Below are 25,423 nucleotides of genomic sequence, written 5' to 3'. Positions count from 1 at the left end.
AAAAGGTGTGATGCCTAAGCAGTGGAATAATGCAATCATAGTTTTGCTGCATAAGAAAGGAGATAAATCAGAAATTGGAAATTATAGACCAATTAGCTTGTTATCCCATATCTACAAGTTGTTCACAAGGGTCATTACTAACAGATTAGAAAGAATACTTGATGAGAATCAACCGAAAGAGCAAGCTGGCTTTAGGACAGGATTCTCAACTATGGATCACCTTCACGTAATATCACAGCTAATGGAGAAAGCAAATGAATATAAAACACCATTATGCCTGGCATTTGTGGATTATGAAAAGGCATTTGACTCTATACAGCATAAGGCAATGTTTCAGGCACTGGAAAGACAAGGCATAGATACTCCATATATTATGATTTTGAAGAAAATATATGAGTGCTACATCCTTTATTAGACTAGACAAAGACAGTAGCAAATTTAAAATCGAGAAAGGAGTTCGACAAGGAGACACAATATCTCCGAAGCTGTTTACTGCTGCCCTTGAGGAAGCTTTCAGAAGATTAGACTGGTCGCAGAAAGGAGTCAATGTGAACGGAGAGTACCTAAACCATTTACGATTTGCAGATGACATTGTGGTCATAAGCCACGATCCCAAAGAATTAGAGGAAAATCTTAATCAGTTATGCACAGTTAGTAAGGATTTTGGACTAAAGATGAATATGGCTAAAACAAAAGTAATGATGAACAAGTATGCCACGGAAAGGGAAATAATGATTGAAGGAGCAGTAATTGAAAAGGTGGAGTCATATACTTATCTGGGACAAGTTATTAGCTGGAATAATGATAAATGGCTGGAAGTCAAGAGAAGAATAAATTTTGGATGGATAGCATTCAGGAAATATAGTCACATACTGAAGAGCAATATCCCAGTTTGTCTGAAACATAAAATAATGAATCAATGTATATTCCCCACCATGACTTATGGAAGTGAAACTTGGGCACTCACCAAAAGAATGGAAGAGAAGCTAAGAACTACACAGCGAAGAATGGAACGAATTATATTGGGAATCAGACTGTTAGATAAGAAGAGAAACACATGGATTAGGCAGCAAACTCAAGTAAAGGACATTCTTATCAAAACTAAAGAACTAAAATGGTCTTGGGCAGGACACATAGCTCGAAGACATGATGACAGATGGACTAAGAAAATAACAGAATGGTACCCAAGAGGAGCTAGAAGAAAACCTGGAAGACAAAGGCGGAGATGGATAGATGAAATTCGTGAGTTTTTGAGTAGTAAATGGATGGCCAGTGCTCAAAACAGAAAGAACTGGAAAGTTGCTGGAGAGGCCTTCATCCTGCAGTGGATTGAAAATGGCTGATGATGATGATTCTATATAGTTACTTTCCATCTTCATGTAAACATTCTTATAAAATATTCACATTCCATTTTCATGTAGCCATTCTTGTGATACTTGTTATAATCTTCTGGTCTATAGCATACTCCCACCCACATACACTCATTTTCACTTTTTTTTTTTTTTTTAGCATATACACAGATTCTATGCTGGAACATGATGCAAGTTCTGAATCTTTATAAAGCTTTTGTTACACTGAATATGCTTTTGATAAGGTGCAATTCCTCAAACCTTCTCTCCTGCCTATCCTCCCTAAATACATATAAATACCATAGAAAAACTCATCATCTCCTATTTCTGGGTGACACCACATTTCTGCTAGTCCTATTAGTCAGTTTTAGTTGTCCTAATCAGGATTTTAAATGCACTCCTCATTTTATCAAAAACACTCCTCAGTAAACACAGTTCAGACTGCATATTGTAATGGTCTTGTATAATTTACTACTACCCTGACATACCCCTTGAAGTTATTTAGTTTTTACCTTACATTTGGCATGTTGACAACTTTTTTTTTTTTTTTTTTTAAATATGAAAACCCCAAACACGAGTGTTTGGGGTTTAGTACCAGAGTTGATACATTACTCTGGGGTTACTGCTTCCCATATGTAGTACTTTACATTTGTCAATGTTAAACTTCATTTGCCACCTCTCAGCACATCTGCTCAACTTTTCTAGATCCTGTTGCAGCAGCATACTGTCATTAACAACCCTGCCAACCTTCGTATTGTCTCCAAACTTGGACATTAAGCCTGATATACCATCATCAATATCATGTATAAATACAGAAAACAAAAATGGACCCAACACTGAACCCAGAGCGACTCCACTAATAACATTAGTCCACGAAGGGCAGTGTCCACTGATTACCACTCTCTCTTCTCCCATTTTCCACACTGCTCCAATTTGTGCAGCAGTCTTCCATGTGCAACAGTATCAAAAGCCTTTCTAAGATCCAAATATATGATATCAAAGTTATTCCCTACATCCAGTTGCTTTGTGACCATATCATAGTATCCAATCAAATTGGTCAGACAAAACCATGCCATATCCAAGCTATAACTGAAGTGTTGTATAGATGATCCTGTGGTGCTTCTTTAACCAGTGCCTCCATTAATTTCTCTGGAACAGAAGTTAAACAAACAGGTCTATAATTACTTGTGTCGCTCTTTGATATCCTTTGTGAATAGGGGTCACATTTGCACATCTCCAGTCCACGGGTGCCACCCCTAAGTCCAAAAAAGCTCTCATAACAATGACTAAGGGTTTGCTTACTTCCTTTGCTGCTTCCTTTAATATAACTGGATAGATCCCATCCACCCCAGGTGCCTTTATGTTTACATTCAACAATCTCCTCCACTTTCCTCTCAGTTATTACAAAATCATCTAGCTCATTGCCAGAGTTTAGTTCACCTCTGGCATTCCCCCTTCGTGAATAACTCCTCATGTGTGAATGTAGATGCAAAATACTCATTTAGTTTATAAGCCACCTGAACAGGATCATCAACAGTTGAACCATCGATATCTAGTGGACCAATCTGATTCATCCCATTCCTTCTAGAGTTTATATAGGTAAAGCACTCTTTGTTGTTTTTCTTTGCATCCTTTGCCAAGGATTTCTCATAATCTGCCTTTGCCTGTCTAACCTCCTTTGTGACTTTGTTACAGACCAGCTTATATCTATTATAGGCTTCCATGTCACCCATTAATTTATATGTATCATGCATTTTTCTTCTCTGCCACATGTTTCATTAGTTCATCTGACATCCATTTAGGCCTAAACCTTGAACAATATTTCATAGTTTGTATGGAAATCCTAGTAGCTTCCATGGTTAATTATTTTAATGATGCCCATTTAGAATTTGCCGTTGGTAACATCATCAATTGATTCCACCATATAGAATTTAAAAACTGTTTCAGACGAAAGCAAAAACTGTTACGAAAGTAAAAACCCTTCCCTTTACCTGTAATGGTAGTAACCTCTTTGAGTAAATCCCACGTGAGCACACTGTGATCACTGCCACCTAGTGGTTCCTTTATATGCAGATTCCTAATGCATAAAGAATCACTACTGATAATCAGATCAAGACTATTACTCCCTCTAGTTGTCTCCCGAACATGCTGATGTAGAAAACAATCATCCAATAAATTCACAAAAGCCTTGCTATTGTGTGTGACCAACCACAAATTACAGTCAGTATCTGGGAAATTAAAATCCACCATTATAAGACTCTCTGATTTACTGGCCCACTCTATTTCCATGTACAGTTTTTTATTATACTCATCAGTCATTAGGCCTATAGCACACTCCTACTCTCAATTTTGATTTCCCAGTGGTTATGTCACACCAAACAAACTCAACATTGCACTGTCCACCTGTGTCAACTGGCAGTACATCCTTGGATTTTATGTGTTTCTTAACTAATAGCATAACCCTTTTCCCTTCCTGTCTATCCTTTCTGTACACATTGTACTCCCCAAATTCCATTTCTGCATTCCTTATATCTGTGTGACACCATGTCTCTGATATCCCAACAATATCTGCCTTTGATGTTTTGGCCAACATCTCAAATTCATCAAATTTATTTACCAAACTCCTAGCATTGGTGTACACGCAAGTATACACCAATGCTAGGAGTTTGGTAACACAACCCATGTGTTTACTTGTACTGCAATGACTCCCAGCAGTCTCTGAAATCTCTGCATCTTGTTTTCCAGTCTGCTGCTCATTCCAATAGAAGCAGTGCAAGAATCACTTTCACCTCTGCCAGCGGCTACTGTTAATCTATTAGCCCATGTATTTCCCCCAATCTAGCAGTTTTCCGATCTAGCAGTTTTCCGACCCACCCAACACTGCCACAATAGCATCAGCAAATATTCTTGCACCCTTTCTATTTAAGTGTATCCCATCCCTGTAGAAGCAGTCTCTCCTGTTAACAAGCACAGACCAGGCTGAGAAAAATTCTACCCCTTGAGCCTTGCACAATCTCTCAAGGGCTGAATTGATCAACAAGGCTCTTGTCATATACTCCCTCCTATCGTGTCTGGGCAGAATTGCAGACACTTTCAAATTCAATCCTAATTCATGGCTTTTTTTCAACAGTGACCCGTACTTATTAAGTAATTCTGCCGGCCTCCTACTCTTAATATCATTAGTGCCAATGGTGTATAACAATATCACCTTTTGAGCCCTTAAAAGATGATATCTGCTCTACAATGTCATCAACCTAATTTGGGCAACTGAGATGAGCAGTACTTGAATCAACCAATAACTGAAATTTTGTCAGAAAAAGTACATTGGGTTTGGCAGACTGCAAGTGGAAATGGACATCGCTGAGATTAGAAATGAGACTACGTGTATTTGTGAAATGAACTAGGAAGTGTTTGGGAGGTTTAGATCTGTTCGCAGATAAACTTACTCTATTAGTTTGACAAGTCATTGTGTATTCAATAGTAAGAAAAAGTGGGGGGACATGCTGTATGAAGTAATGAAATTTTTGTATATGGCATACATATGGTAAAAATATACCCAGATCCTTGACATAACATGGCATCGATAATGCCCCCTGCACACACACCTCTGACTCCCTCCAGTCACTAACTGGCAGAGTAGAGGTAGCAAGATTATACACTAGCTCGGGGGTGGCCAACTTAATTTGTGATGCGATCTACTTTTTTTCTTCAAAATGTGCCGCAATCTACATCTCAAGAATATCATTGCAAAATGGTTAAAAAAGTTAATCAACACATATTGAAAAATGTTGTTAAAAATTTTAAAATTAAATACAATTCAGAATTCTTGTTTCAAATTCATACCTATTTAAATTTATGTGAAGTTTTTGTCTTAATGTCATCTGCCAAGCTTTCAAAATCGGGGATTTACTGTGATAAGGCCAACCGTAAAGAATCTTCTGTATGCAAATCAGTAACAGTAAAGCGATTCCTCATCTTTGTTTGTTTCAAATACGAAAAAGGCTGATCCGCATAGATATGTGGAACCAAACCAGGAATTTAAAAGTTCACTGCATTTTTTTTTACATTTTGATACTCTTCTCAGCAAACAAATTTACAAAAGTCTTTTTCTGATGACCTGGCTTTTAGGAAGATATCGTTTTACAATGTAATAATTTCATTTTCAAGTAATATTTTCTCCACATGAAAAATCTCTGATTTTTTTCTGCAATTTCTGGATAAGAAATATATTGAACAATGTCTTCAACTGTTTTAAAATCGCAGAAGCTGGTTTCAAAATCATCCACAACTTTTTTCAATTTCAGAAACATATTTCTCACTATTAAATTCAAAAACAGGATATTTTTGCAAAAGATCTTGCACATTTTCAAAATGATCGAATTTTTTTTTTGTTTTTGATCCTTAGCCATTGCCAAAAATTGATATTTATATGCAGAAATACTATTAATCATGTCACCCACATTTTCATTTTTTCCTTGTAATTCCAAATTCAGGTCACTTAATTTACTGCTAAAATCTGCCAAAAAAGCCAGATCACACAATCACTCCGTATCTTGTAGCTACTGTTAATTTTTTAATTTCATTCAGCAAATTTCAAAATTTCTGTAGAAATTACTCCGACTCAGCCACCTCACATCTGTGTGTAATAGCATATCTGGTTCATTTTCATCGAGTTGCATTTTGAAAAGTCTCCTTTGAAGAGATTTTCCTCTGATGGAATTCACAATTTTGAAAGCTATGTCTATAACACTTTTAGTATTTAATCTTTTTCTGGCTAACACTTGTTGGTGGATGATAAAGTGGGAACTCTAAAAATCTGGGAATTCATCATCCTTTTGACACAATGCGATGAACCCGTTAAGATTCCCTTTGCTTTAGTTCCATCTATTGTTATTGATACAAACTTAAATAGTGGTAATTTAATTTTTTCAATAAAACTTTTGAATGCGTTAAATATATCAAGACTTCTAGTTCTTTCTTTTAACGAAACCATACCCAGCATTTCTTCTCTAGTGGCAGAATCATTAAAACCATACTAACAAAAATGAGTAACTGAGCTGTATCACTGATGTCTGTAGATTCATCCAGTTTTAAAGAAAAAGACACACAATTAGGAATATGAGCACGCAATTTTTCACCCACATTTTTAGTCTTTTTTTTTTTGATGCATCGCATCACAGTATTTTGAGATAATTGCAGATCTTGAAGGGCACTTTTAATTTCATTTTTGTTCTTAAAATTTTCAAAAAGAGAATCTGTCATCTCTAAAAATAGTGTCGTTGATGAATTGACCATCAGAAAATGGTTTGCATTTTTTGCAAGATGACTCACTTTAAATGATGCTACAGTTACTGCTGTAGATTGTAAATTAGGTGTCACTAATAAATTTTGTTGTGCAAATAATCTGGATTTAAGTTATTTTAATTTATTTTTTCTAAGGTCACTATTAGGCAAAAAATCCAATTGGTATTTACTGTGGAGTGCGTTGAAGTGACTTTCTAAATTTCCTTTTTTGGGTATTGCCACGGAAGCATTGCAAATCAAACAACATGTTTCTTTTATCATTAAATGACAAGTTTTACTCTTTGATGAAAATGATACTTTTTACCCTTTTTCATAGTATTCATTTTAAATCAAATAAATTTTGTTGTGCGAATAATCTGGATTTAAATTATTTTAATTTATTTTTTCTAAGGTCACTATTAGGCAAAAAATCCAATTGGTATTTACCATGGAGTGCGTTGAATTAACGTACAAGTACTGTTCAGTTATTAATATTAAGTAAGCTAAATAAGAATTCGACGCATACACTATGCTCTCCGCAATGTAACTGCGCGAATTTTCACTACACAAGACTAGTGACAAGCGTAGTCATGTGGTTCAACGGATTTTAATAACCGTATGCAGTGGGCCGCATAATAATAACATTTAGATTTTGACTAATCTATTTTATATATATATTTAAAATTCGTCATGATCGACTGAAATTAAAGCTGCAATCGACTGGTAGATCGCGATTGACTTGTTGGCCACCCCTGCACTAGCTGATCCGGAAGCCTCCTAGAGAGTTATCAATAGGTTCGGTCCGGTGTACTAAACCAGCGGCCGGCCTGCAAACACCGTTTTAGAGCTGTACCTCGGAGAGTAGTAACCTTGTTGGCAAAGGGAAAACAGATTTATTCCCAATTATAATTTTATCTATAAGGCATATGCTACTAGAGGAGTTATCATAATCAAATTAACTCATTTATTTCTGAAAAAATTGACAATGGAGAAAGTTTTATCTAATCTGCCAGAAAATTCTATTATAGTAATCAACCTCATTCTGTTCAGTTGAGCAAGCTTCCAAATCATCAAACAAAACAGGAAATTATGGATTGCTTATCTATGAAAACAATATACCCTACAACAAATAATTAAAGAAAAGTTGGACTTTTAGATTTGGTTAGACAAAATACTCCTCTGAATAAGGAAATAAGTTTGATACAAGGTAAGCACAGAAAGGTCTGTGGTTTTGAGATTACTCTTAGCATTGTGACATCAATGCCACTGAATGTTTAAGCAAAGTTAAAACAATTTAACTTAAATTTTAACATTAGTGGAAATTTTTCCATGGAAAAATTGTTAGAATTAAAAAAAAATGGAGGGATTAAGTTCAATCTTCCAAAAGGGCTGGAAAATGTATTGCTGCTCATGTGGTGACCTTGGAGGAACAATATTAGAAAAACTTAATAAAAGGCCCAGAAACCTCTTTCATATCTACTGAAGATAGCAAAGAAGAATGTCGTTCCAGTTGTTTCAAATAATATTAAAAATTATGTTTTTAGTGGATAAGTAGGAAAAATAGGAAGGGACTACCGAACTTCCTAATTTTTCTTTTCATATTTGCATATTTTTAAATATTATCTATTGACAATGAACACTGAAAATGGTGTTTCATATGCATTTACTAAAAGTTCCATTTTTAAAAACATTTTTTTTTCTATGAAATAAGGCTTATGTCACACACACACACACACACACACACACACACAGTGTTTCGCTTCTCCAATAGGTATCTTCTGGTCTATAGCATACCCTCCACACATACACTCATTTTACCATTTTTTTTTTTTTTTTTTTTTTTCATATACACACAGATTCTATGCTGGAACATGCAAGTTCTGAATCTTTAAAAAGTTTTTGTTACACTCAGGCTGATAATGAACACTGGAAAATGTATTGCTGCTCATGATGACCTTGGAGGAACAATCCAGCTGAGCTTTGCATTTCCCAAGCTGTCTCTGCCTTAACTCATTCCAGTAATTAAAAACTAACCGGCTAGAGGAATTAATACAATAAATCCACATGCTGAACTAACTTCAAAATTTCAGATAACAGGAGCAGCTAATTTGGTCATGCACAAAGAAGTTCAAAGGACTCTAACAAGGATATAGCCAAATTTTTATTGTCTGTTCAAGTACAAGAGTAATAATTTATACATGTTTGAATGGATCGTGGTTCAAAACTGATGTGACTGTTAAATAAGTTAATGATTGTATTCATTGTCATGATTAATTACAAACTACTCTGGCCTAGTTGGCACAACCAGTAGGCCAGAGGAGTTTAAACTACGAAATTAATCTTATGTAGATGGTCCTTTTTCAATCATGTCATATCTTTAAAAGAAAATCTGAATTTTTTTTTCTATTACATTGCCTGTCTTTTGGCATTGGCATTTTATAACAGCATTCGTCATTTCTCTCAAACCATAGAAATATTTTTTGAATTCCTCATCAGAATTAGCAAATTTAAAAACAGTACTGAGGCAACTTAAATACACAATGGCAGTACTGGCATTGTGTATTGGATAATATGAATTCCATCAGTGTGAACCCACTGTTGATATAATGACTTATGTTATTATTATTATTAGCCAATATGGTGCAAGGAAGCCTGAGGCTTATGCTGCACCAGCCAAACCAAAAAAAAAAAAAAAAAAAATTCTGAATTACCCTGAGAGAGAGAGAGAGAGAGAGAGAGAGAGAGAGAGAGAGAGAGAGAGAAGTAGAAGGGAATCACCAAGAAAGAGAAGAATGATGACATCCAGCTCAGGACCCTGGGTGTGCCAAGATTAAACACTTCAATCAGATATCCTCGCAGGTGCCTAATTTTCAAATTGCTGAAATTTGCAGAACTGAAAAAGTATTTTGTTGTGAGTACCTTTTTTGTGTCCTTCACTAATGTGTTCTCTGCACACATTCCAAGAAAGAGATCCACATCCTTATTAAAATGAGGCTTCCAGACCTGTATACAGTAGTCAAGATATGGCGAAACCACTACCTTATATAATGGGTTAATCCCCTCCTTATCCCTGCTGGAAAAATTACTGTATATCATTGAGGGAAACTCCATGAGTTGTCCTAGCAGCCCTTCTGCACTAATCAGAAAACTTCATATCAGATACTACAAGTAACCACAGACGTCTTTTGTTCTCCACCACCTTGATTGTAGCACCTCCTAAGTGAAAAGTTATTCTGGAATTACTGCTATCCATATGAAACTTGATTGAAATATAGCATGCCATCATCAGAAAACAATATGGATAAAAGTTTCAATTAGTGGAAGAAAGTATTCTTCCACTAATTAGCATTCAATGTGAGCAATCAGAGAGATGTCAAGAGCTACTGCTTGAATTTCAAACTTTTCCAGTGATTTTTCCAAAGATAAGTAACATAAGCAATGGAACAAAAATGACAGAATCAACACTGACATAAGCCATTAAACAGGGGATCAACACTGACAGAATCCACATTAGCAATATGAAAGAATGGAAGGAAGGTTTTCAGATAGTTTAAGAATTTGTGGTTGCTGTATTTCTTCATTAATTTAGAATGAGGGAAGATAAGTGCAATGGGGCAATAAGTGAACAGTAAGGATTTGCCAGTTTGTTTTTTTTATGAATTGGCAGGATATGAGCAATTTCAAAGCAGAAAAAATAACATCAATAGTACAGGCAGAAGGTATAAAAAAAAAGTGACACAAGCTAAGGAGAACAGGTTTAGAGAACAAGAGAAAAAAAAAAGTTATCAGGACGTAAGTATTCAGTTTACAGCTTTCTTGGCATCAAGACTGTTCAGAATTCCAATATCCTTCTGTCAGTAAACGACAGGAGGCATTGATTGGAGATGGTTTGCCAAGTTCATTGAAAGAGAGTTACAAAAAATTAGAATGCTAATCAGGTAGCTTTATCTTTAGCTGAGGATGCAACAGAGGTATAGAGGAAAAGAAGTTGTGAATTATATTTTTGGAAAGAGACTAGAAAGCTTGACTTACAACTGGATTTTAGCCTGTTCAAAATTTAGTTTGTATTAATTAATAATTGTTTTTCAATTGTCATGAGCTTTAGTACAGGCAGAAAATGATGTTGAAGATCTGGATACAAGCCAAGTGTGATATGCTTCATTCTTATCTTGAAAAGCCTAGGAAGATTTATTGAGAACCACAGTTTAGATAAAGAAGATTTAAGTGGGAATGTGAAATAAAGGTTTACACTGACAGTGGAAGATTTAAAACAGTAATCCATCCAAGGAAAAGAAGAATAGAAATCGTGCATACCACCTAATTTCACACTGCTGTAATGTCGAATGACACAAGGCTGATAACGTCCACAAGAAAGGGTCTCCATTGGACAAGACACCATCACCAAGTTGTAATCTGAAGTGTCCAGAGAACTGCTAGCACTCACCCTATACTTTGAAGGGTTGATGGTGAGAAAAGGATCAAGCATATTCAGTTGGACAGACAACTTGAGTAGTCGAGACCTGCTAATTTTCGTAAAATCGGACAAATGTTAATAATTTATTGTCATTTTTCCTTGTAGAGGATCTCCAATCTCATTATGGATTTAAAATAAACTTTGTGGATTTTTTTTTTTTTTTAAAGGGTAGTATAGGCTATTTTTGGAAATTTTAAAGGAATATTAAATTTTAGAAATATTATATATTTTATTTTAAGGCAGAAGAATACTCTTACCTGGGGGTTTTCTTCAGGAACAACTACATCCAGGTGAGGTGCAATTCAGAAGGTATTGAAATTGCAATTATATGGAAGGAGGATGAAGGAAAAAGCAAGCTTTTATCCTAAATCCTTGCATGGAGAGTAATTGTAGGCATAAAGGGAGATGATGTCCTGAAGCCTGATGGGGGCTTTGCGTATTCAGTTTGTGGTTAGGATTGACTGGTATTAGCATTAGTTGAAGAATATGATGCAAGAAAGCAAGCTTATACAGCATCAGCCAAAAAAAAAAAAAAAAAATGTGTGAAGATGTTGCACATCTTCACGCAAATTTGATAGAAAAAATCTGGTAAAACTCAAACAGCTGCTCTGATATTTCTGAGTTTTGATCATATTTGGCATAGAGGTCTCCCAAACAAGCCCTATCTTATGGATAATTAAATGTTTCTGTACACTGGGTATCCAGTTTTCTCTCATGACCACTCACTCAACTGTTGGTGATTGCAGATGGCTTTCATATTATAACTACTCCAATAATGCTTGTGCACCCTAATGTTCAATTAATTATCACACCCTTTTCCTTTTGTGTGTTAATGTCCGTCTTCCACCGAATAGAAAGCCTATCTATATTCAGTGATAATCACACACTACATTCCACCTTCCAATTCAAGAAATCTAGTCTTTCACAAACTGCTTCAACTTCTCAAATGCTGATCTTAAATGCAGTCCAAATTATAGATAGTTTGAAATAGCAAAATCCAAATTTGTGAGGTTTTACTGTACACTATAGTTGCATATTATTCTGCATCATTATAATTATTCATATGATTCTGTATAATCATTTTGCAAATTTGTAAGAAAAAACATGAAGAACTTTCATGCAATGTCAATGAAATAAGTGTTTAGTTATAGCAGTGTGGGAGGGGCATTTATTATTTTTTTTATTACTAATGATAATAATTCTATAACTTTATAAAATTTCTTAATATCCCTTATACCACCAGATTTTTTTCTTTTTTATACCCCCAGTTTCTTTTACCCCTCCTACATTAACACCTGACTCATTAAATTTTTCAGAAAATTTCCGATTCAAGGGGGTCTAGTACTTCATGTAGGCCTCCTCCGGTTTGGCTGGGTATTCAGAAAGACGGACACAACTCAGGTGCATCATATATAATATTGTTTATTCACACTATTTACAAGACAAATTAACTGAGTACATCTTTAGTAGGCAAAATTTGTTAAATTACTAGTATTAAACGTGTGCAATGGTGTAAAGACAATATAGTAATACCAACACATCACTATGTTTCTTCATGTCTCTTGACAATAGCTCCATCAGGTCCAAGTTAACATCTCACATAACACTATTCATTATCCTTACAGTAGTGGACACGGCATACACTTCTGTATATATATATATATATATATATATATATATATATATATATATATTCAGTGCATTTGCCATATCCAGTTTATTTAACTCTCTGATGTTTTCTGTTTTTACTCTTTAATACAATCTTTTATATATTATATTATTATATTATTATATATATATATATATATATATATATATATATGTGTGTGTTCTTTCCAAAATTTCCCTTAATTACCCCTTCCAAAATAAGGTGTTTGACATTCTTACGTTTCAAGATAACACACATCTCTTACGTGTACATAGAACTAAGTTTACAGTCCTTATATCTTATCTATATAATAAGTCCAATTTGCCTATCAGACTCCCTTGCTTCCCTCTATACTAGTAGATGTTCTAACTCTCTATTAATTTAAGAGTACTTCCTCTAAAGTTCATTCCTTTCTTAACCTAGTATTGTGTGCTTACACATGCTGCTGAGTGGATCTCTCTGCAGGCTTTTTCTTTGTTTCTGCTCAGGGCGGCCATCATCTTCTATATAGGGCATTGTCAGGATCCTTCTGGAAATCTTCGTCTGGCTAGTGGGCGGCTATTCTTCTATTGGAATCTGCTTTCCTTCCGAAACTCTCACCTCTCTCTGTTCTGTAACTGTTAAATCTCGTCAGGGTACTAATTTGCTTCCCCCCATCTGCTCTGGGGGTGTCCGAATCGTTCCACGACTCTAGGATGCTTGACAGAATCATCAGGTTTCGCTTCTCTGCTCTATCGGGAAACCGGACCTTTCAAAGTTCCCTTTCTCTTTCTTTTCTTCTCCACTCTTTTTTTTCTTTTGATATCTCTCACTTATCTTTCAACACAGAGACCTTCAGTTTCTGCCATACTGCTCAGGTCGGTTCGCTTTTTCATCCTTCCCCTGATTGGGTTAGCCTTTTTTCTTGCAGCGACTATTCTCTTCCAGGACTCGCCTTTCAAACTGTCCCTAAAACAGCGGCCCCAACTCCCACTACCACACTCCAACGATTCTCTCAACTCTCTCTCTCTCTCTCTCTCTCTCTCTCTCTCTCTCTCTCTCTCTCTCTCTCTCTCTCTCTCTCTCCCTTTTTTTTCTCTCTGTTTCGAAACAACAATCTCCCGTTTTCTCTCCCCGCATCATCTTTTTTTCCCTTCCTATCCCCCTAATTTTTAGCCAATCAGAGCCCGATCCCTATCTACCTCTTCAAACTCATTCGCTCGCCCTTACTACTTCCATGTCAAGACCCTTATCCTTTCTAAGGGGACTTCCGACTTCTCGAATTTCCTAGAAGCTTCGCCAGAACTTCCGGGAGCTTAGAAGTTTCTAGATTCTTCCATATATCCATCCCAGTCAACTTAAAAAAAAAAAAAAAAAAAAAATTTTAAATTTTCTGTTTATACTCTGGCACGACACCCAAGTCAGTAGAGTTTACAATAAATCGCCAATACAAATATTTATCGTATTTAGTAGTCACGGGCTTGAACCCCGGTCCACTCAAGGAACGCGTGATATGCACTCTCGCTCCTGACCACTGGGCTACGTCAGGCTACTCCTTCAGTCATGCTTTGTTTCAAGCTACCGCTCCTTGAAATTATTAAAGTGCTCCCAGAGTCAGCCTGTTGCATCTAGTGGCAAGCTATCCCATCTCTGTGTATGTTCAATCGCGGGTCTCCCCTTCCCTCTTAGTCTTAAAAGTCCAAACCTTCTTGGGTTAAAAGCGGTCCTTTTATTCCATTCTATCAGAGAACTGCCCTCATTTTGTTTATCTTAAACCAGGACTGCCTTTTGATTTAATTATAAAAATTTAATTTTTAGCTTTTTTTACTAAATTGAAAGCAGTGATCTACTAATTAGGATTTGCTAAACCCAGTTTAAAAATAACAAATAAAAATAAATGAGAGAAACTAATAATAAAGTTTTGATTATTATTTTTTTAATTTAAGGTCACTGACACCCCCCCCCAGAGTGAAACTCGCATGCTCATATTGCATCTAGCAGGCACAACATGAACTGTATACATGTACAATGTTCACAGCTGTTCATTTAGCCAGCAAAATCAAAGCATTATGGAAAGATTAGACAACTGTTTAATCTTGCCATAATACTTTGATTGCACAACTCATTATGTGCAACAAGATTCACGCTGAAACACTGATACAATAGCAGTACAAATAGTAAGTCATAACTTACAGAATCACTAGCTAAATTTAAAAATATGCTAAAGAACATGACTAAGACTGTTTAAACTATTTGTAAAACACAATTTAATATGTTAATTAATCAAAAAGATGGTAAAAATTTCCAAAAAACTTATCATTACCACAAACTTAAAATTCTGCATGTGAAATTTACGAAACTTTTAATGGGGCTAAAAGTATAAGAGTTTGGGAATCTCTGTGATATATGGTCCATTTGACTGAGCTCAAACTAAATGTTTGAGCTCAAACTAGGCACCAGCGAGGTGATCTGATAGAGGTGCATAAAGCCCTGAATGGTTTGAGCATGCTCAATGCTGATGGGATTCTTCCTCTTGCTCAGAATAATCCCCTGAGAGGGCATAAATTCAAATTGAGGAAAGACGGATGTAGGATAGACGTGAGGAAATTTGCCTTTAGCCAGCAGGTGGTTGGTTGGTTGGTTGGTGGAACAGACTTCCATCCATTGTCGTGGAAGTTGGCCTAAATAAGTTTAAGGCTCAGCTGGACAAGAATTTCGAACGAACAGAGGGGCAAAGTGGAAGTGGTTATTTTTTTTTTTTATTTATTTTTTTTTTTGGTTGATGCTGCATAAGCTTGCTTTCTTGCATCAAATGCCTCTACTAATGCTAATGCTAAATACACATATTGACTAGGCAGAAATTTTCTTCAACTAGTATATGCAAATATAAAATTTTTGTTATATTTCCATAATTTTATGGAACCAGAAAACTAGCAAAAAAACTGACAAGCAATAATTCATTAACTCTAGCCTTACATGTAATTATTTAAAAAATTATTTGAATTCTGTGGGCATACTTCTAAAAATGTATACAACTCATGGTTGTTGTATACAATTTTGGAATTGTATACAACAACCATTTTGGCATCTCTCATATTGTGGATATAACTTCGCAACTGTGATGGCCTGTTGTATTACCTGGGTACCTGCCCGCCACTGATGATGAAGCCCAATAGCTTCGAAACGATCGTCTGGGTGGTGGTACCGGTGAAAATAAATAACAGTAGTCTTCTCTACTAGAGAAGCGTTATTTATTTGAAGTAATGCAATAGCAGCTATCTCGTTGTGAAGGCAGTCACAATATGAGACTACAATTAAAACAATGCCCTCTACACTACATACGTAGCTCAAGTTTATGGGTTAACTATGGTGTATTTACACCGATACTATATAGTTAATTATCAAAACCCATAAGGATTATGCCTAGTGCATTTCGTTTTCAAAAAACAATTTTGGAAGTATTCTCAGAGAATTCCATCAGTATACAATTGCACCATCAGCATACAATTTTTAGTGTATTATGTGACATTGTTTAATTACTAATAAATTAACCATGTTTTGTTTGATCATGCAGTTTCTATGGTGTTTGTCTCTCTCTAGATTGGGTTTTGCCTTATAAGAAAAGAAAAGTTAGCAATTATTATCTACTACAGCTGTCATTTTCTGTTAGATCAGAATAGCATAAATGATACATTTAAGAAGGAAAACCGAAGTATACTGAGAAAGGAGAGCTAATTGTTAGAAGGGTAACTGCTTAATTTAATTAATCTTGAGTAGTGTGCTTACTCAGGATTAATTCAATAACTCTGGCATTCCCCTTCCTGAATAACCCCTTGTGTGTAAATGTATATGTAAAATACTCATTAAGTTTTCTAGCTACCTGAGCAGGATCATCAACAGTACAACCATTGATATCAAGCAGACCAATATGATTATATTGGTCCACTTGATATCGATGGTTGTACTGTTGATGATCCTGCTCAGGTAGCTAGCAAACTGAATGAGTATTTTACATCTACATTTACACAAGAGGAGATTCATCCCCTTCCTTCTAAAGTTCAGATAAGTAAAGAACTCTTTGCTGTTTTTCTTTGCATCCTTTGCCAAACATTTCTCCTAAGCTGCCTTTGCCTGCCTAACATCCTTTGTGACTTGATTACATACCACCTTATATCTACCATAGGCTTCTGTGTTGCCTGATAATTTATATGCATCCCATGCATTTTTCTTCTCTGCCATGAGTCTCATTAGTTTATTTGACAACCATTTAGGCCTAAACCTTGAATAATATTTCTTAATCAGTTGTTAAAAATCTAGTACCTTCCACAATTAATTCCTTGAATTAATTGTGGAATTCCCACTTAGAATCTGCTGTTGGTAACATCATCAATTGGTCCCACTGTACAGATTTTAAAAATTGTCTGAGACCACTGTAGTCACCCTTACGGAAGCAAAAGCCCTTTCCTTTATCTCTGATGGTAATTATATCTTTAAGTAAATCCCACATCAGTACACTGTGATCACTGCTACCTAGTGGTTTCTTTATTTGCAAATACTTAATACACAAATAATCACTGCTGATAACCAGATCAAGAGTATTACACTCTGTGGTTGCCTCTCAAACATGCTGCTGCAGAAAACAATCGTCCAATAAATCCACAAAAGTCTTGCTAGTGTGAGTGACCAACCCACAAGTTCCAATATCTGGGAAATTAAAATCCCCTATTGCAAGACATTCTGATTTACTAGGACACTATTTCTCTGTACAATTGTTCGTTGTACACATTCGAGTCATTAGGCCTATAACACACTCCTACTCTTATTTTTGCTTTCCCAGTGCTTATATTACACCAAACTGACTCAACATTGCACTGTCCATCTATGTCAACACTTTCTTAAATTTTATGTTTTTCTTAATTAACAGCATAACCCCTCCTCCCTTCCTATCCTGTCTATCCTTTCTGTACGCATTGTACTCCCCAAATTCCAATTCTTGTTTATACTCCGGCACGACCACTAGGTCAGTGGAGTTTCCAATAAATCAATCAATACAAATGTTAATCTTATTTAGCAGTCACGGGCCCGAACCCCGGTCCACTCAGAGCGTGTGCTACTACACTCATGCCCCTCACCACTCAGCTACCTCAAGAGCAAAAAAAATGTTACAACAAAAATGTATCTGTTAATGATTAAATTGCATGTAACAAAAAAAAGTAAAATAATAATTAAATATATATGGCTTAAATTAACAATATTTTAATTTGATTACTTTATTTTATTAATTGCTTCAATAAAATAAGAAAACCTTTATATAGTATTATCTACCTAAATTCTGCTGAATTATATTGCTCTGTCAATACTAATCATAATTCACATTTCGTCAAAAATTCTAGTTTTATAGAACTAAATAATAATAACTTACCCAAAATTCTCTTCATTAATGTATAATCCATTCTTTTTTTTGGCAGTTTCCAAATCTTGTTGTAATCTTCTAATTTTCTCTGTATATTCCTATAATAATATAAATATAAAATACTAAATATAAAACAAGCTAAATAGTTAATAATTAATTCAATTTGTAATAAAATAAGCTAAACTTCTGAATAATAAAAATAAAAATAGCAACAATCAAATTGCATTCCTTGGCACTGACTTATAACTATGAAGTTAGACCTGGATATTTAAAAATCTTATTACAATTACACTGTGATAATATTATGTATAAATATTTTTTATGAGTCATACAGGTTCACCTCCAGAATTTTCTAAAGGTGGGCTAAAGGGAGAGGGCTACAGCACTGTTCAGAGTATGTTAAGATTTAATCATTATATAACAGTAAAAAAAAAATTCACATTATTTTGATCATAATGGGGTACTACAGCCCCTACTTGGGGAGTTCATACATTCCACAATGGTAGCTTTTACAAGTATCCAATGATACAATATACTATAAAACAAAATGCTCCTACAAAGAAGTTACCCCTTCCCCTATGGGTGCACCTACTGACCACAAATTATGGATCCAACAAGCTGATCTTATTAAATGGGCCATAAATACAATAAATAATGAAAAGTAATATAATAATCCTTAAAAACTGGCTTATAGTTTATGCATATTCTAATTTTAAACTTCTAAAAATGAATAAATGTTTTTTTTATTTATTTTTTAATTTATTACAATCATACTACAATAATTATAGTTACTAATAGTAGTTACATTAGTAAGTAATATAGTAGTATTATAGTAAATACACAAATAATAAATATACTAGTATTATAGTAATACTACAAGAATTGTTACCAAAAGTCAATTGTATAATTGACATTAAAAATTTCTTTATCTCTGATGTCAGTTGGGCGCATTGGTCTGATTATGGGCCCCAAAGCAAACAGCCTCATGAAGCTTCTTTTTAATTCCAATTTTTCTTTTACTCTTGAGAACATTTAGCCTCCCTATATACCCTTCCCACACGATGTCCATTCCCAGGAATGCCTGTCCGTCTGTCAATTCCTCGACGCCCCTCATGTCAGTGAAACATGGTTTGTAAATACGAATCATTTTAAAAAGTGCAAATTTCTAAATCTATTGTTATATCTGCAGAGTATTACTCCGTGGTTATATCGGACGACCAGAAATAATGATAAAAATAAATCAAACTAAAGCAACGGCAAAACACTGCACGTGTTCAGTGCAGCATCAGCACGTGGCGCATTGCAAAACACTAAAATAACAAACATCGAAAAACTATTATCAAATAGCACATAAAAATGCATTATGTGAATAAATTGACAAAATTATGACATTCGTTCTACTAAAATAATTCTAAAACAACCAACCACAAGCCAACATGAAAAGCCGTCGATAAATGATAGTACACTGAGGAACAGTGAGAGCAACACGGACCGCCAAAATAACATCACATCTCTTATCACTTTTGAACACTAACGTCTGGTTGTGACATAAAGACGGGTTTCCTCCTACACAGACAACATAACACCCCCTCCAGCAGTGGCTGATTAGGCGTATGCAACTCGTTCTCTCATGTAGCAAAAGCAAGCATACGTACATCACTTGAATTTTCAAGTATATGTTATAGTTACAGCGAATTTATATATTCCGACTCTATTCCTTAGATCACAGATATAATCTGTACCCTCAAGAGGGTACAGATTATATCCATTTTCTTTTTCTTTTTCTTTTCGGATACATTGTATGAATGTATCCATTACTTCTTTTTTTTTTTTTTTTTTTGCTGTTATTACACACACAATTTTATTTTAATTCATTCCAAGAATTTGTGAATTCAAAAACGGGATTCATTAAATCATTTATTTATAAATATGTTTTATTTGGAATTTTTTCTCCCTTTTCATTCCTTCTACAGTAAATTGACTTTTCACCTGAACTTAATCATTTTCAAGTAGAAATAAATTTTGTACACTAGGTAGCGTCTCTGCTACAGAGTTCTCACACGGCGAGGAAATGGACCGGATTCGATTCTAGGTTTGCTCGACGTTTCCATAAAAGTACAGTACTGGATTCTGGCGATGACGACATTGCGGTGGTCGTCGTAGAGCATGAGGTGTTGTTTCATTCAGCCCCCGGCAAATGCATGTAGGTTCTTCTTGGAGGGTCTGCGCGGGCAGCACAGCATTCGCCAGGAACTGTAATGGGCTTTTTTCACTCCGTGGCTGAGTTAGTCGATCTCAGGCATAGATAGCAAGGTAAACAAGGTCCACAGAAACTGGGGTTTTTCGTCTAGCAAACAGACAAATCTACCATATAACACACACAATTAACAGACATAAGATACAGCATGGCAGATGAATTTAATTATTCGGGTGGCCTAAATATAATAGGTTTTTTTTTTTTTTTTTTTTTTTGGTTCTTCTTGGATTCCTAGCAGGGAGAGTTTGGCATTCAGCACTCCATGTCCAATAAGGAGGCAGGTTGTCTGTAGACTCAGAGAGAATCAGGGCAAGGAGCTGGGACAGACTCGGCCAACGTTTGGTATGAATTTTCTTCTGATGTCACCCGTGTTGTGAAGTGGCCCACCTGTCTTGCCATGCCTGTGGAGGTGAATATGGAGCCTTTTCTTCTCTGTGGACCTATTGTTGGCACGGTCAGTAGTGAATCCTAGGCGGGTCTTTGGAGTGCATTTGTCCAGATGGTGCAGGAGACCCTGGTGAACAATCTCCAGACCCAGGGGTAATACGCTGGCGAGGACCTGTAGGACGTGAGTGCTCACTGTGCTGCAAGCCTGGGTCAGCAGGAATGACCTTTGAATCGAGTAGATGCTTCTTTTGTTGATTGCGGTGTGGCTTTGTAATACCATGCTCCAGAAGAGTAGGTGACTATGGCGGTGAAGAGGTTTTATTGAATAGGCAGAGAGTGCGACGACCGAAGACCCAGTCTTATGTTTGCTTAGAGGTATTTAAGATGGTCCTGGAAAGAGTTTCTGGTCTAGAGTCACACCAAGGTAACTTAGCTGTCTGGAGAATTTGATGGTTGTCTGGTCGATGTTGATCTGTAGGGACAGTCTGAGATTGAGGCTGCCCTTGAGCCAGATGACAGAGTTCGTCTTGGCAGAGGATATTCTTAACTGGTTCTGTTTTACTCATTCTTGTAGGAGGGCCAGGTCCTGGTTTGCAGAGGCCTCCAAAGAGGGCGTTGTTTAATGTTTAATGTTTAAAGAGGGCGCTGACTCTCTTTAAACATTACAGCTGTCAGTTGTAGGCTCCGAAAAAAATGATGTGTTTGCCTTTTTATTTACATAATTGTTATTTTATATTGTACTTAATACGTAATCTTATAGTTATAGTTACGCTGGTTATTTTTATTTTAATTTAGATAAGCAGTTTTGGTAGATATACGTAATACTTAATAACCGTTATTTCGTTCGAATCTTGCAGCCATTGTTTTTGTATATAGTGGTAGGGAATTAAAATTTTTAATTGAGGTAGTTAGGTAGCTGTAACGTATAATTTATAGAGTATTACGCTTCACTGGTTCTATTAGATAGTAGTATTGACATTTAATTAATTTAATTTATTTATTTTATTAATTTAAAGTATCATGCCCCAAACTAGAGAAGCAAAGCAACGGGCTCAAAGTGGCAGGAGTGCTCGGGGAAGCACTGAGGGGGGCGATTCTCCAACGCATCACAGCCTAAAAAAATGTGCAACTTGTGAAATGTTTGCCGAACTCTCTGGAACGGAACATGACATTGCCACGGGGGATGTCTTTGTGTGTGTGCGCGATGTAAGGAGTGTAAGGAAATCAGGCGACAACTCAGCGTTATTATGGGCCTATATGAGAGTTTGAAGGACAGGGTGGATGCCCTCGAAAGATCTAAATTGAGGGGCCCATCAGGCTCTCAGCTGCCCACATCAACGCCAGAGCTTGCACTTTGCCATTACATAACACAGCGGCAACCCCCAAGGCAGAATGCGCTGGTCCCTCAGGAACTCGTAGTTGTTGGAGACTCTATTGTCAGGGAAACGGAAAACATGCTTTGTAAAAAGGATAGGTGGAACAGGACCAGGGTATGTCTGCCAGGGGCAAAGGTTGATGACGTTGTAGAGCGGATATCATCTTTTAAGGAAACAAAAGGTAATATAGTTGTACACGTTGGCAATAATGATATTAGGAGTAGGAGACCGGCAGAATTACTTAATAAGAACAGTTCACTGTTGAACAAAAGCCGAGAATTAAGGTTGAATTTGAAAGTGTCTGCAATTCTGCCCAGACACAATAGAAGGGAGTATATGATGAGAGCCTTGTCGATCAATTCGGCCCTGGAAAGAATGTGCAAGGCTCGGAGGGTAGAATTTTTTTCAGCCTGGACTGTACTTGTTAACAGGAGAGACTGCTTCTATAGGGATGGATACACTTAAATAGAAAGGGTGCAAGATTATTTGCCGTTGCTATCGAGGCAGCGTTAGGTGGGTCGGAAAACTGCTAGCTTGGGGGGATACAAGGACTAATAGTTTAACCGTAGCCGTAGGCAGAGGTGGAGGTGATTCTTGCACAACTTCTATTAGAATAAGTAGCGACCTGGAGCGTGGGGTGTTGGGGGTTTCAGGGATGGATGGCAGTCATCCTGAAATACGTGGGTATATGGGATGTGTTAGGGTAACTAAGAATAGGAGTAGGAGCATGTATGCTTGCATGTATACCAATGCTAGAAGTATAGTAAATAAATTTGATGAATTTGAAGTGTTGGTCAAGAAATCAAAGGCGGATATTGTTGGGATATCAAAGACGTGGTGTCACACAGATATAAGGAATGCTGAACTGGAATTTGGGGAGTACAATGTGTACAGAAAGGATAGACAGGATAGAAAGGGAGGAGGTGTTATGCTGTTAATTAAGAAAAACATAAAATCAAAAGAAGTGCATCCAGTTGATATAGATGAACAGTGCACTGTTGAGTCAGTTTGGTGTGACATAAGCACTGGGAAAGCAAAAATAAGAGTAGGAATGTGTTATAGGCCTAGTGACTCGAATGAGTACAATGAACAATTGTACAGAGAAATAGAGTGGGCTAGTAAATCGGAATGACTTATAATGAGGGATTTTAACTTCCCAGATATTGACTGGAACTTGTGGGTTGGTCACTCACACACTAGTCAGACTTTTGTGGATTTATTGGATGATTGTTTTCTGCAGTAGCATGTTCGAGAGGCAACCAGAGAAAGTAATACTCTTGATCTGGTTATCAGCAGTGATCATTCGTGTATTAGGAATTTGCAGATAAAGGAACCACTAGGTGGCAGTGATCACAATGTACTGATGTGGGATTTAATTACCATCAGGGGTAAAGGAAAGAGTTTTTGCTTCCGTAAAGGTGAGTACAGTGGTCTCCGACAGTTTTTAAATTCTGTACAGTGGGATAAACTGACGATGTTACCAACAGTAAATTCTAAGTCGGAAGCATTCAATGAATTAATTGTGGAAGCTACTAAAAGTTTCATACCTATTAAGAAATATTGTTCAAGGTTTAGGCCTAAATGGTTATCTAATAAACTAATGAGACTCGTAATAGAGAAGAAAATGCATGGGATGCATATAAATTATCAAGCGACTCAGAAGCCTATGGCAGATATAAGCTAGTCTGTAATCAGGTGACAAAGGAGGTGAGGCAGGCGAAGGCAGATTACGAGAAATCCTAGGCAAAAGATGCTAAGAAAACAGCAAGGATTTCTTTACGTATATAAACCCCTAAAGGAAGGGGATGAATCTGATTGGTCCACTTGACATCGATGGTTCGACTGTTGATGATCCTCCTCAGATAGCAAACAAACTGAATGAGTATTTTGCATCTACATTCACACGTATGGAATTATTAAGGTTTGAAAATGGCAGAAGGTTATCAAATTGTAGCAGGATACTTAATGATTTTGTAATAACTGAAAGCAAAGTGGAGGAGAAATTGTTGAAGTTAAACATAAGAAAAGCACCTGGGGTGGATGGGATCTATCCAGTTATATTAAAGGAGGTGGCAAAGCAAATAAGCAAACCCTTAGCCATAATTATGAGAGCGTCCTTGGGCTCAGGGTAGATTCCCACGGACTGGATATGTGCAAATGTATCCCCACTTCACAAAGGGGGATCGAAGGGTGACACGAGTAATTACAGACCAGTTAGTTTAACTTCTGTTCCGGGTAAAATAATGGAGTCCCTGGTTAAATATGCATTGAAGGATCATCTAGGCAAGACTGCAGCAATAATTCAGACACAGCATGGGTTTGTTGAGGGAAAATGTTGTCTGACAAATTTGATAGGATATTTTGATGTGGTTACAAAGGAACTGGATGCAAAAAATAATTTTGATATCATATATTTGGATTTCGGGAAAGCTTTTGACACTGTTGCGCATGGAAGACTATTGTACAAATTGGAGCAAAATGGTATTAAGGGTAAGTTGCTACAGAGGGTGGTAATCAATGGGTGCTGGTCTTCTTGGACTAATGTTATTAGTGGAGTCCCACAGGGTTCGGTGTTAGGTCCACTATTGTTTTGTATATTTATCAATGATATTGATGAAGGTATATCAGGCTTAGTGTCGAAGTTTGCAGATGATACAAAGGTTGGCAGGGTTGTTAATGACAATAATGGCAGTGTGCTACTGCAACAGGATCTAGATAATTTGGGCAGATGGGCTAAGAAGTGGCAACTGAAGTTTAACCTTGACAAATGGAAAGTACTGCATATGGGTAGAAGTAACCCCAGAGAAACGTACCAACTGTGTTGTACTACACTTAAGGTGGTAGAAAATGAAAAAGACCTGGGAGTAATTGTGCAATCAGATATGAAATTTTCTGAGCAAAGCAGACAGGCTGCCAGGACAGGTCATGAGGTTTTGTCAATCACATATAGGAATTTTGCTAGCAGGGAAAAGGAGGTAATTATCCCTCTGTATAAGGCAATGGTCAGGCCACGCCTTGAGTACTGCGTACAGGTCTGGAGGCCTCATTTTAGGAAGGATGTACATTTACTTGAGCGCGTGTACAGAGAAGGGCTACAAGATTGGTGAGGGGAATGAAGGGATCCTCTTACCAAGAGAGGCTTAAGTTCTGCAAATTGCAGTGGCTGGAGGCTAGGCACCTGCGCGGTGATCTGATTGAGGTATATAAGGCCTTGAATGGGTTGAGCACGCTGAATTCTGATGGGATCTTTCCACTTG

At 36.5% G+C, this 25,423-nt stretch overlaps 1 protein-coding gene across 3 annotated transcripts in view; it reads right to left on the bottom strand.

Moving 5' to 3' along the window:
* Positions 1-19,767, bottom strand: part of LOC150078548 (uncharacterized) — a 732,675-nt gene extending 712,908 nt beyond the window's left edge. For all 3 annotated transcript variants that reach the window (XM_090384778.1, XM_090384777.1, XM_090384779.1), the window contains exons 1-2: positions 19,572-19,767; positions 18,156-18,244 (exon numbers count right to left, since the gene is read on the bottom strand). In XM_090384778.1, the coding sequence (XP_090240904.1) occupies positions 18,156-18,244; positions 19,572-19,652 (170 nt within the window). In that variant the 5' untranslated portion in view covers positions 19,653-19,767. The remainder of the gene's footprint in view (positions 1-18,155; positions 18,245-19,571) is intronic.
* Positions 19,768-25,423: the final 5,656 nt, after the last annotated feature.

The sequence above is a fragment of the Mastigoproctus giganteus genome, chromosome 11, assembly GCF_048544385.1.
Source record: "Mastigoproctus giganteus isolate SK-2022 chromosome 11, ASM4854438v1, whole genome shotgun sequence".
Taxonomy (NCBI): Eukaryota; Metazoa; Arthropoda; class Arachnida; order Uropygi; family Thelyphonidae; genus Mastigoproctus; species Mastigoproctus giganteus.
Note: the sequence above shows the minus strand (reverse complement) of the source record. Positions and strands in the feature narration are given on the sequence as shown.